Source organism: Orycteropus afer, unplaced genomic scaffold, assembly GCF_000298275.1.
Source record: "Orycteropus afer afer isolate SDZICR_OR568_19922 unplaced genomic scaffold, OryAfe1.0 scaffold00071, whole genome shotgun sequence".
Classification (NCBI taxonomy): domain Eukaryota; kingdom Metazoa; phylum Chordata; class Mammalia; order Tubulidentata; family Orycteropodidae; genus Orycteropus; species Orycteropus afer.
The window spans coordinates 7,730,075-7,744,548 of NW_006921658.1; the positions used below are offsets into that span (position 1 = coordinate 7,730,075).

Below are 14,474 nucleotides of genomic sequence, written 5' to 3' on the forward strand. Positions count from 1 at the left end.
CCTTGGGTTTCCGAGGCAGTATCACTACGGAAGTAGGATTGCCCAACCTTCCTTCCGAGGAGTGGCTGGTGGGTTTGCACCGCCAGCCTTCTGGTTAGCAGTCAAGTGCTTTAGCCACTATGCTACCAGAGCTCCCTTATTCACCTAGCAGTAAATGTACCAGCTGTGCAGGAAAAAAAAACTAGTTTGGTAACAATTGATTTATTTTCTATTATCTGGTTGTTGTATTTTTGTCCTGTTAATATAATTGTTCCATGGAGTCACACAGATTCAGTTCAGGGAAAAGAAAAAAGAATTTGTTAGTACTTAATCACAAGACTTCTATTTGTAAAAGTAATTATATTTGACTATCAATCCATACATACTAGACCCAGAATCAATTTGCCATACCCTGTCTCTTTATCCTTTTCAAATTAAGAAGAAACAAAAGTATAGTTTAAAATAATTCTAGGTATTAATTCACCATTTAAACCAAAAACAAAACCAAACTCACTGCCAGCAAGTTGGATCTGACTCATAGCGACCCCTCCTTGGGTTTCCGAGGCAATATCACTACAGAAGTAGATTGCCCAAACTTCCTTCTGAGGAGTGGTTGGTGGGTTTGAACCACAAGCCTTCTGGTTAACAGTCAAATGCCTTAGGCACTACACCACCAGAGGTCCCAATAAATTTACCATTTAGGTATAATTAAATATATAAACCACTGTCATCAAGTTGATTCCAACTCACAGAGAGTGAGGACAGAGTAGAACAGCCCCAACAGGTTTCCAAGGTTGTAATCTTTTATTGAAGAGTGTATATAGCCACCAATAAACTGCCATGTCCTTCTCCCACAGAACAGCTGGTGGTTTCAAACCTTGCGGAACTGCCAACCCTTCAGTTAGCAGCTGGGAACTTTGACTACTGTGCCACCAGTGCACCCAATAATTAAATAGAGGGATCAGTAACTACGTAAATGTATTAAGGAGTTGTAGTGGCACAGTGCCTACACAATTTGCTAACCAGAAGTTTGGCAGTTCAAACCCACCAGCCACTGCACAGAAAGAAGATGGGGCAATCTATTTCTATAAGATTTACTGCCTCAGAAAACCAGTGGGGGTCACTATGAGTTGAAATCAACTCAGTGGCAGTGAGTTTGGAGTTTTTAACATCTAAAAGACAGTGTAACATATTTGCAGCACATTCCAACCTAGCACAAATATGGCTAGAAATTAAAGATCAAACAGCCAGCTGATCAAGTTGATAACATAGTAAACCTATGTTATATACAAAAACCTTCATGTAAAATTCATTAATGTTGAGCTAAACTGGCATTTCCACAATGAGGCATAAAATTTATGTTTTCTGCTTAAGAAGTCATTGAATCTCCTTCTTCAGTGACATATATTAAATGCAAATTTCAAATCCATATTTCCTATAACCCAGCTCCAGCCACCCACTCCTCACACCACCAGCCAATAATCCAAAACATGCTTATGGAGCTCTTGGTGTGTCTATGGCACTATGCTAGCCTCTTACTCTGATCCCCAATAAAATGGCTGGATCATAGCAAGGACCAGGGTAGGGTGATGAGAACTAGAAAGTCCTTAAAATTTCTCAAATTATATTCCAATGTCTATATTTAACTTTTTCTCTGCCTAATCTTCCTGAGTTTAGCAAAGGATTTTCAAGTTGCTCAAGACATCTGGTGGTATAAAATCCTCTACTCTGTTCTTCAAGCATACCCATATCTGCCCAGTGACAAAACCATACCTTATTTTCCACAGGGTCGTGATCTAGGGCAAAAACCATTTCCATCTGCTGACTGAACAGGGTTTCATAATCTGTTCCATCAAAATGCATGCGTCGAATATCTTGAGAATTGGCAAACAGCAAAAACGGTTGTGGTCCTGTTAACCAAATTTCAAATATGGCTCCACTTAAAATGTGCCTTGGAACCCAAGAGGCACTTCTGACTCTTTCCTCTTACTGTATGCCTTCCTTAATTTCTGTAGTACGTGGCTTTTCGTTTTTAATTTCCCATCAATGTGGCATAGGTTAAGATAAGGAAGAAGATTTCCTCTTCCATGTGGTAACACAGTGCCAAAATTTCACTGGATTCCTCCCTCTTTAGGTGTCTGCTTTTAAAATGCAAATTACTTCTAGAAAGAGCCAGCATTAAATAACTAATGCTGTTGTAGTTGTTGTTATGTGCCATTGAGTAGGCCCCGACTCATAGCAACCCCTCCTTGGGTTTCCGAGGCAGTGTCACTATGGAAGTAGGATTGCCCAACCTTCCTTCCGAGGAGTGGCTGGTGGGTTTGAACTGCCAGCCTTCTGGTTAGCAGTCAAGTGCCTTAGGCACTATGCTACCAGAGCTCCTATAGTTGTTGTTAGCTGTTGTCAAGTTGATTCTAATTTGTGGTGACTCCATGTGTGCAGAGAACTGTCTTTAGAGGGTTTTCAAGGCTGTGAGCTTTCAGAAGTAAACATCAAAGCCAGTCTTCCAAGGTGCCTCTGAGTGGGTTTAACTACTAACCTTTTGGCTAGTAGTCAAGCACTTAACCATTGACACCACCCAAAGACTCCTGATAACTAATAGCACAGACAAATGACTCAAGTGTTAACATTCTAGTCTCCTTGATTCATGTATTGGAATGTATTAGCAAACTGTGTAGATTTCTGTCCATATAAATATTCTGCCTGGTCTGGGTACTTCTGCAAGTGAGACAAGAGTATCTGAGCTAATAGCAAGAAACTTGTTAATTTTCAGGGCTTAGATTATGCAACATTCACTGAGGTGCTAAGAAGTTAAGAGCATTGGGTCTGACAAAAGCAAGCTGTGCAGGACCATCATCATGTGATCCAAGGTTACAACGCACTGAACCTTCTGAGAAATGAAGTCCATTTGGTATAATAAGTTTAGGATTTCCAAGGCTGTTGAAAGCTGGAAGAGATGAGCTATTGCAAGTTGAAAAAATAACTGAAACATGTGCCTTCATATTAACTTTTGACATGAAAAGCCCAGAATTTGTCACAGTATTATAATTACTACAGTCACTGGAAGATAAAAATCAAATCAATCAACAAATGTTTATTAAATCCTGCTTAACTTTAAACTGCTTTGAGACTACTCTGGTCATGACTGTTCCATATACTGAAATACCTTGCTGGATGTTATAGTAAATCTTTCTGGATTAGCATAGAAATATTCTTTAAAGATGTGTGATTATTATTTATATGGAGAGTACTCCCTTCCCATTTCCAAAAATCAAATTTCTAGCCTGAATCCAAAAACAATCCAAACTTCCATCTTTCTAAGTCAAATTTTTTTTTCACTCACTCTTTTTGCAGAGATGCTTTTCAAACATACACAACACTGACCTGAAGCTGCACAGCTTTTTTTGTCCAGCTGTAGGTTATAGCCAGGCAAGCAACCACATTTCCAGGATACTGGGCTGAGGGCGATGCAGAGTTGGCTACACTCGCCATTATCAGATGATGAACAACCTACAAAAAGCAATTGTTTGGCAAAGATTCCATGGTATTAAAAAATAAAAAAAAATTCCATCAAAATATGGAGGTGGGCCAAGCATTTGTTGATTTTTTTAAAACCACTTCCATGGGCATTCATACTGCTGCAGTCAAGTTGATTTTTTACAGACTAGAGCAAAATGCCACTGTATCCCACTTCCCTATAACGATAATCTTAGAAGTTAACACTTCATAGCCAAATGGCCCTTCTCTTGTTTTCTCACTATGTTGGAGAACAAGTGCACTGGCAAATTGCCTTGAATAAGAAAGTCATAGTCAGTAATTCTTTTTTTTTAAATTTTCAGTTGTGCTTTGAGTAAAAGTTTACAGAGCAAAATGGTTTTCCATTCAACAATTCATATACATTTTGTTTGGTGACACTGATTGCAGTCCCCACAATGTCACAGTATTCTTCCCACTTCCTGCCTGTGTTTCCTGTTCCCATTTGTCCTTCTTTTCTATCCCTGCCTTCTGAGCTTTATCCCTGGGCAAAAGTTGCTCTCTTCATCTCGTATGACCAGTTTTCTAAGGAGTGTGTCCCCCTGTAACGTTATTTTTCACCTTATAGGTCTGTCTATTGCTTGGCTGCCGATTGACCCATTGGGGTGAGTTCAGTTCCAGGTCTGAAGGGTGACTAACAGACACAGTCTTGGGGGTTCCACCAGTCTCTATCAGACCAATAACCCTGATCTTTTTAATGAATTTGAGTTTTGTCTCACATCTTACTCCCATTATATCCAAGACCTAGTAATTCTTTTTTTTTCTCTCTTTTATTTATGGCCTCTTGACTTCTTTTACTTCATTTAAAAAAAAAAGTAACACGTAACTCTTCTGCTAATTTAAGTTATATCTAACTTTCCATATACTTAAGTTCCTATGAAGATAAAAGTAGAGAAGGATATTTATTAAGCACGTATTAGATGTCAGGGAGCTCTGGTAGCGTAGTGCCTAAGGCACTTGACTGCTAACCAGAAGGCTGGCGGTTCAAACCCACTAGCCACTCCTCGGAAGGAAGGTTGGGCAATCTACTTCCATAGTGATACTGCCTCGGAAACCCAAGGAGGGGTCGCTATGAGTCGGGGCTGACTCGAGGGCACATAACAACAACAACAACATTAGATGTGGAACAGGCTAAATACTTTGCATCTGCTCTATTATTTAATGCTGGCCACAAATCTAGGAGGCAGGTATAATTAAGCTTTACATATGAGAAAAATGAGAACAACAGAGGTCAAATTCCAAGACCAAATTAGCACCACTGGTAACTGGTAACGCTGCCTCAGGGCTTTCTACATGTTCATCCATTACATAAATATCTTTCAAAGTTTTTTTTTTTTTTTTTTTTTTAAGTTGGAAAATCTGTTCTCCTTTAGCAATAATATCAATTTTTAGGTGTCCCTTTGCAAATGAGTGTTTTCAAAGAAAAGGTGAATAAACTTACCACTACATGTTTTTCCATCTGCCTTAAGTGCTGAGCTTTCAGGACAGAAACATAGGGGGCCATCTAATGTCAGAAAACAGCCATAGCTGCATTCAGATGCATTACTTGGGCAGGAAACGAGTTCTAGTTAACAAAGAGTAACATCCATATTAGTCTTAAATCAGGTTTATGGACATTTAGTAAGATCAGTTACTAATAAAATATAGTTCTGAAAAGAGTAAGTTAAATAAAGAACAAACATTTATGAAATGCTATGGTAATGGAGGGAGTTCTGGTGGCGTAGTGCCTAAGGCATTTGACTGCTAACCAGAAGGCTGGCAGTTCAAACCCACCAGCTACTCCTTGGAAGAAAGGTTGGACAATCTACTTCCATAGTGATACTGCCTCAGAAACCCAAGGAGGGGTCACTATGAGTTGGATCTGACTCAATGGCATTGAGTTTGGGTTTTTTTTTTTTTAAATATAGTAATGGAGATATAAAATAAAGAGAAAATTTCAAATCTAAAAATAATACAGACAGATTTCTGAACTTGAAAAAGGATTCTAGTTCTAAGTTTCTTTTAGGTTAAATTGTATTTCTTATCAGTTATCAAAATTTCAGAAGATTTTAAATGGAATTTGACAAAAATAATTCTCAAGTTCATCTGAAAAAAAACTAAGCACATTATGAGTATGGTTAGGAAGATCAGTGAGGGAATCTTAACAAGTATCAAAATGTATCATAAAGGCACAGTAACGAAAACAGTGAGGGGTAGGTGCAAGTGAGGGATAGGCAGAAAGGATAGGAGAACAGGATGTTGTTGTTGTTGTTGTTATGTGCTGTCGAGTCAGACCTGACTCATAGCGACCCCTCCTCGGGTTTCCGAAGCAGTATCACTGCGGAAGTAGATTGCCCCATCTTCCTTCCGAGGAGTGGCTGGTGGGTTTGAACCACCAGCCTTCTGGTTAGCAGTCAAGCGCCTTAGCCACTACGCTACCAGAGCTCCTAGGAGAACAGGATAGAAAGCTTAATTTAAAAGACTGAAGTACACATAAAATGTAGTGAGGGATAAATACATTATTTTAAATAAATTACCATCTGTAGGATCATCCAATAAATGCTAAAGAAATAATTGAAAATAATGATTTGGAGGGGAAGTTAAATCCCTCCCCTACACCTTCAAAGGAAATTCTAAGGAAATCAAAGATTAAAATGTCAATTGTGTACCGTGAAAGCTCTAAAAGATTTGAGAAACAAGTGAAATGATGTGTATCATAGAGGCCCTATAACATATTAACCTTATGTACTTTAGTAGCTCTGGTAGCGTAGTGCCTAAGGCACTTGACTGCTAACCAGAAGGCTGGAGGTTCAAACCCACTAGCCACTCCTCTGAAGGAAGATTGGGCAATCTACTTCTGTAGTGATACTGCTTCGGAACCCCAAGGAGGGGTCACTATGGGTCGGGGCCAACTAGATGGCACGTAACAACAACAACAACACTTTAGTAGTAGGCAAGCCACGGGGTACAAGAAGAGGGACAAGTTTCATGAGCAGGCACAGTTACTGAAATAAATTCCTTGGAAAGATGGAAAAAAAAAATATAAGAGTCATAAGAACGAACTCTATGAGATAAATACAAGTTTAGAGAATATTAAATTACACATCCACAACATATAATTGCATACAAAATTAAAATATTATGAATTTGATAAACTTTTAAAACATGCCAATGTCTTTTTTCTCTCTTAAGCGGGAAATCATAGACTAAATTCTTTATATCTTTGGTTACCCTGTTGAAGTACTTCCATTATCTTCACAATTTTGAACAGATAAGGAAACCAAAACCTTTCTTCAAGAAAGAGCTATTAACATATTTTTCCTCATTTTTGTCATTAACAGCAGGTTTTAGATTTTGTTTAGGATTATGGACAACCAATGGAAGCTATGGACTCATAGCCAGAATTGATCTTTAACAGCTTTTATATGGATTAAACTATTTCAATAAATTCATTACCATTTTGATATTCCTGTTTTCATAAGTACAGAAGAAGTCCACATGGACCTATGTGTGAAGAAGGACCAGATAATATAAATGATTTTAAATATTCATTTCTACTTAGTCATGCAAGTAGAGTCATTAAGAAATATTTAAGAAGGCATCTGAAAATGTTTTTAGACATATGAAAAGTTTCTTATAACAAGAAAATATATGTGTGTGTGTGTATATATATATGTATGTGTGTGTATATATATATGTATGTGTGTGTATATATATATTATATATCTATGTGTGTGTGTATATATATGTGTGTGTGTATGTGTGTGTATATATATATGTGTGTGTATATGTGTGTGTGTGTGTGTATGGATGTTCTGGAAAAGCTAGTTTTCTTTCTATTCTGCATCTGACTCATCATCCTGCTGTCTGACCCTCCAGTTTTAGGTTCATCAGCCTTTTCAACCATGTCAGTCAGGAGAAGCCTCCAGCCTGATGCCTGACCCACAAACTTAGGACTTGCCAGCCTCCACAACTACATAAACCATTTCCTTGAAATAGATATCTCTATATATTTATAAGGAGCTCTGGTGATGCAGTAGTTAAAGCATTCTGCTGCTAACCAAAATGTCAGTGGTTTGAATCCACCAACCCCTCTGTGGGAGAAAGATGTGGCAGCCTGATTCCATAGAGATTTACAACCTTGGAAACCCTATGGAGTAGATTCACTCTGTTCTGTAGGGTTACTATGAGGTGGAATTGACTCAACAGCAGTGCATTATATATGGAGGAGAATTTGACAACATTAGGGCGATTACGTCTGAACCTACCCTCTAACTCAGTGCTTCTGGGACTTTCTCTCAAAGGTACACTGATACATATACATATATGAACAGTTCTATGTACAAGGCCACTAACTTCAGCACTATTTTTAATAAACAAGATTTTAAAAAACTCAAATGTTCATCAGAAAATGACTGACTGAATAAATCTTAATGAATTGACAGTGAAGTAAGGTGCGGCTGTAAAATGAATGACGACTATTTCTATATATTGCTATGGAGAGAGCCTCCAGAGCAGAAGAAACAAAGTTGAAAACAAATTTTACAATATGAATATGCAAGCCTTTTATATTCTAAAAATAGAGATAAGTCATAAAATAAAATAGTTACTTATGGAGTAGGGAGGGAATAAATAGAGAAGACAAGTACAGAAGCTAGGCTTCTCTGGATATAGCTTGTTTCATAAATTTCATTTTGGTATCATGTAATATTGTGCTATATTGTTGTTGTGAATTGTTCTATATACTTTTTCAAAAATTTCAATTTTAGAAAACAATCCTTAAAAATCAAAAACAAGACGGCACAAATGAACCTAAGTATTCTTACAGAAAGAATTATTTCAAGTGACTTCAAATGCATTAATTTGACTCAGTCTTTACAGTGAGATGTGTCTATAAGGCAAAAGGTACTTAAAAAAAAACCCAGCAATCTAACAATATTAATATTGTTATTCTGGAGCTATTAAAACATATATAGCAGGATAAAGCAAGTAAGTAATTATATTAATATACTTAGAACCCAAGAATTTCTTTGTAAAATGAGAGATTAGAAATATAAAATTAAAAAAAAAAAAAAGGAAAAACCCTACAATCCTAAATTTGAACTGGAAATATCCATATAAATTTATATTTTCTCTTTTTTTAAAAAAAAAGTACTCCACACTTTGATTCCAGAAAAGGCAGAGAAACAATGATAAACTCAGTATCAGACTGTGGTCTCTAAATACCATTTGTCATTAAAGGGCACCAGTGCTGCTTGAGAAACTGGTGAACATGAAATATATAAGATGAGCCTAGAAAATATGTCCTATCAAATAATAAGGAATCTATCAGAGACTGATGGTGTCAGGAACTAATTTGAAGAGGCTTCCACTGGCCAAAGAAGAGACAATTTGTATGAATAAGGATAACAACTGCAATGGGTTGAAACACATCAAAAATGTTAAAAATCCGTGAATTCATAACAACACTTAATAAAAAATATTCATCGGTCACTTTTGGAAGCTATTAAGAAATCAACTTATTAGTCTAAATATAAGTAAATAAAGAGAAAAAAAATCCAACTTATCTCCTGCCTTTACTGTAAGAATTGTATTTTTTATTCCCCATTTTTTCCCAAATGTTACTTGTTTTTTGTTGTAGTTTTGTTGAGAATATACACAGCAAAACATATACCAATTCAACAGTTTCTACATGTACAATTTAATGACACTGATTATATTCTTCAAGTTGGGCAACCGTTCTCACCCTCCTTTTCTGAGTTGTTTCTCCCTCATTAACATATACTTACTGCCCCTAAGGTTCCTGTCAAGTCTTTTGAACTGTTATTGTCAAATTGATTCCATATATAGATAGTTCTTCCTTTTCCACAATTTTAAAAGTGTTTAATAAGCTGTGAGTATTTCTGTTTAAATACCTTATAGATGCCCGAGTCTCTAGTATAAAGAACTCATTACTCAAGTCCATGCCATCTCATAGTAACCCTGTAGAATGGAATAGAATTGCCCCATGAGGTTTCCAAGACTATAAATCTTTATGGAAACAGACTGCCACATCTTTTTCCCACCAAACAGCTGGTAGGTTCAAACTAAAAATCTTTTGGTTAGCAGCCAAATACTTAATCACTGTGCCACCAGGGCCCCTTGTCTATATGTTGTTGTTGTTGTTGTTATGTGCCGTCGAATCGGACCCAACTCATAGCAACCCCTCCTTGGGTTCCGAGGCAGTATCACTACGGAAGTAGATTGCCCCATCTTCCTTCTGAGGAGTGGCTGGTGGGTTTGAACCGTCAGCCTTCTAGTTATCAGTCAAGTGCCTTAGGCACTACGCTACCACCAGCTCCAACTCATAGTGACCCTACATACAACAGAATGAAACACCGCCTGGTCCTCACAATCCCTGAGCCCATCGTTGAAACCACTGTGTCAATTCACCTTGTTTAAGGTCTTTCCCTTTTTCGCTGACCCTCCACTTTACCAAGCATGATATCCTTCTCCAGGGAATGGTCACTTCTGACAACATGACCCAAGTAAGTGAAACCATGTCTGGTCATTCTTGCTTCCAAGGAGAATTCTGCTGCACTTCTTCCAGGACAGATTTGTTAGTTCTTTTGGCAGTCCATGGTATTTTCAGTATTCTTCACCAACACCACAATACCATAAAAACAGCAACTCTTCTTCAGTCTTCCTTATTCATTTTCCAGTTTTCACATGCATATGAGGTGACTGAAAATACCATGGCTTGGGTTAAGCACACCTTAGTCCCCAAAATGACATCTTTGCTCTTCGACGTTTCAAAGAGGTCTTTTGCAGCAGATTTGCCCAGTGCAACACATCGTCTGATTTCTTGACTGCTGCTTCCATGGGTGTTGATTGTGGATCCAAGTAAAATGAAATCTCTGACAACTTCAATCTTTTCTCCATTTATCATGATGCTACTTAATGGTCCAGTTGTTAGGATTTTCATTTTCTTTATGTAGAGATATAATCCATACTGCAGACTATAGTCTTTAATCTTCATCAGTAAGTGCTTCATGTCATCTTCACTTTCATCAAGTAAGGTTATTTCATCTGCATATCACACAAATTAACTGGTCTTTCTCCAATCCTGATGCCACCTTGTTCTTCATATAGTCCAGCTTCTTGGATTATTTGCTCTGCATACAGACTGAATAAGTATGGGGAAAGGATACAACTCTGACACACTCCCTTCCTGATTTTAAACCATGTCGTATCCCCTTGTTCTGTTCAAACAACAGCCTCCTGGTCTATGTACAGGTTCCTCATGAGTACAAATAAGTGTTCTGGAATTCCCATTCTTTCCAACGTTGTCCATAACTTGTTATGATCCATACAGTCAAAAACTTTTGCACAGTCACAAGTAAACATCTTTCTGGTATTTGCTTTCATCCAAGATCCATCTGACATTAGGAATAATATTGCTTGTTCCTTGTCCTCTTCTGAATCCAGCTTTGCATTTCTGGAAGTTCCCTGTCAATATATTGCTGTAATTGTTTTTTAATTATGTTAAGCAAAATTTTACTTGAGTATGATACTAATGATATTGTTTGATAATTTCCACATTTTGTTGGATCACCTTTCTTTGGAATGGGTACAAATATGGATCTCTTCCAGTCAGTTGGCCAGGTAGCTCTCTTTCAGATTACTTGGGATATACAAGTAAATGCCTCAAGCATGGCATCCACTTGTTGAAACATCTCAGTGGGTATTCTGTCAATTCCTGGAGCTTTGTTTTTGCCAGTTCCTTCTGTGCAGTTTCTTCCTTCAGTACCATTGGTTCTTGATCATATGCCATCTCCTGAAATAGTTGTACATCGACCAATTCTTTTTGACACACTGACTCCGTGTATTCCTTCCATCTTCCTTCAATACTTCTTGTGATACATCATTCAATAGTGTGCCCAATATTGCAACTCGAGGCTTGATTTTTTCTCCAGTTCTTTTAGCTTGAGAAACAAAGAGCATGTTCTTCCCTTTTGGTTTTCTAACTCCAGGTCTTTGCATTTTTCATTATGATAATTGACTTTTTCTTCTCGAGCTGCTCTTTGAGATTTGTGCAGCTCTTTGAGATTGTCATTTCTTCCATTTGTTTAGCTACTCTCCATTCAAGGGCAAGTTTCAGAGTCTCTTCTGACATCCAATTTAGTCTTTTCTTCCTTTACTGTTTTTTAATGACCATCTGCTTTCTTCATGTATGATGTTCTTGATGTCATCTCACAATTCATCTGGTTTTCAGTTATTGGTGTTCAGTGCATCAAATCTGTTCTTCAAATGGTCTCTAAATTCAGGTGGGATATAATTAAGGTCATATTTTGGCTCTCCTGGACTTGTTTAGATTGTCTTCAGCTTCCACTTGAACTTCTATATGAGCAATTGATGGTCTATTCCACAGTCAGCTCCTGGTCTTGTTTTGGCTGAAGATATGGAGCTTCTCCATCAACTCTTTCCATAGATGTAGTCTATCTGATTCCTTTGCATTCCAACTGATAAGGTCCATGTGTATAGCCATCATTTGTGTTGTTGAAAAAAGGTTTGCAATGAATAAGTCATTGCTCTTGCAAAATTCTATCATGTGATCTCCAGAGTAATTTCTATCACCAAAGCCATGTTTTCCAAACAGTGATATTTCTTCTGTTTCCAATTTTCACATCCCAGTCACCAATAATTATCAATACATCTTGATTGCATGTTTAGTCAATTTCAGAGTGCAGAAATTGGTAAAAATCTTGATCTTCTTCATCTTTGGCTTTACTGGTTGGTATGTAAATTTGAATAATAGTGGTATCAACTGTTCTTTCTTGTGGGCATATGGGTATTATCCTATCACAACATTGTACTTCAGGATAGACCTTGAAATATTCTTTGTGATGATGAACGCCCTGCCATTCCTCTTCAATTTGTCATTCCCAGCATAGCATACCATATGATTGTCTGATTCAAAATGGCAGTACTAGTCTATTTCAGCTCACTGATGACTAGGACATCAATCTTTATGTGATCCATTTCATATTTGACAACTTCCAGTTTTCCTAGATTCATACTTCATACATTCCACATTCCGATTATTAATGGATGTTTGCAGCTGTTTCTTCCCATTTTGAATCGTGCTCCATCAGCAAATGAAGGTCCCAAAAGCTTTACTTCAACCACATCATTAAGGTTAACTCTACTTTGAGGAGGCAGCTCTTCCCCTGTCATATTTTGAGTGCCTTTCAACCTGAGGAGCTCATCTTCCATCAGTGTATCAGACAATGTTTTAGAACTATTTATAAAGCTTTGCAGTAATATCTCAGACAGTGTTTAATTGCTATTCATAAGGTTTTCACTGGTCAATTCTTTGAGAAGTGGATGGCCCCTTCCTTTTTCTGAGTCTGTCTTAGTCTGGAAGCTCTGCTGAAGCCTGTCCACCATGGGTGACCCTGCTAGTATTTGAAATACCAGTTGCACAGCCTCCAGCCTCACATTAACATACAAACCACCATAGTATGACACACTGACAGATGAATGGTAGATCTCTAGTATAATAGTTTGTAAATATAGGGCAAAAGTTGCCACTTGACTGCTGGGTGGTGGTGGTTCCCCATATAGATAGTCCTTAAAAGAGCATAATGCCCAAGGCAGACATTTTTTTACTAGTTCAGCTAAACTATCATTTGGTTTTAAGGTGACTTCAGGGTATATTTTTGGTTTAAGGAAGAGCTGTATCTTGATGTAACCAAATAGTTAATGAGAGAAAGTTCTCTTTGTAAAGGAACTGAGGTTAATAATTTTAAAAAGTAATAGAACTAGAACATCGCCATTTCAAAACCCATGATAAATGAATCTAATAATGCAAAAATGTATAATTGTTAATGGCTGGTAAAACCATTTGATGAAAGACTGTTGGAGAACTTAAAATGGATGAATGAACACTGACCAAAGTGGCATGACAGGGAAAAAAAAAAAAAAACCAGCCAGACATTGTGTATCTCTTGATGGACCTAAAAACACATCTATGAAGTATTCTTGCCAAAAATATCAATTCTGATCAAGTCTTTAGATTTTACTACAAGATTGAAGGACATAGAACAGAAAAACTTGTTAAGGGACATCATAGAAGTACAATCAGCAAAACTAAAAATATGAGAAACTCTGCAGAAAAAAAAAAAAGGTTCCTTCAACAAATAATTACAATGGGAAAAAAAAGAAAAGAGGGAATCTATGGAATAAAAGAGAAATCAAGCAAATACAACATGTGAGGTTTGTTTGGACACTTACTCAAACAAATCAACTGTTTAAGGAAATTATTTTTAACATAATAGGAAAAAATTTCAAACTGATTGGGTATTTCATCTTCTTAAGACGTTATTGTTAAAAATGTTTAGGTGTGATAATGATACTGTGGTTAAGTCTGAAAAGTGACTGATTATTAGATGATAGTAAGGAATTATTGTTACTTTTTTTAGATATAATAATATATCATGATTACATTTTTAAAATGTTTATCTTTTAGAGATGTAAGAAGCTCTGGTGGTGCAGTGCCTAAGACATTAGACTGCTAACCAGAAGTTTGGCAGTTCAAACCCATCTACTGCTCTGTGGAAGGAAGATTAGGCAATCTATTTCCATAAAAATTTAATGCCTTGGAAACCCAATGGGTGGCACTATGAGTCAGAATCAACTTGATGGCAGTGAGTTTTTGAGTTTTTAGAGATATATAATTAATTACACCCACTCCTCTCTTATCGACATAGTTAGGTTCCAAAGACTAGGTCATTGTGTGAAAATTGGTGTCATATGAAAATGGAGATGATCACATCAGATCACAAAATGGAGGATGACTATATCATTGTATAAGGCCAAATTACATTGTGGTGGTTAAGTTTGTGTGTCAAATTGGCTGGGCCTGGTTGAGTGGCTGGGCAGCTGGTGGTAGTTATTCCTCATGATGAGACTGGCAATCAACTCCATGGTGGGACCTACCA

The 14,474-nt window shown here is 37.2% G+C and overlaps 1 protein-coding gene across 1 annotated transcript in view; it reads right to left on the reverse strand.

The window, feature by feature from the left end:
• EGF (epidermal growth factor) overlaps nt 1-14,474 on the reverse strand; it is a 174,550-nt gene that overhangs the window by 95,988 nt on the left and 64,088 nt on the right. Inside the window, 3 exon segments of the mRNA XM_007940782.1 lie at nt 1,753-1,889; nt 3,364-3,489; nt 4,955-5,077. Coding sequence (XP_007938973.1) covers nt 1,753-1,889; nt 3,364-3,489; nt 4,955-5,077 — 386 coding nt within the window.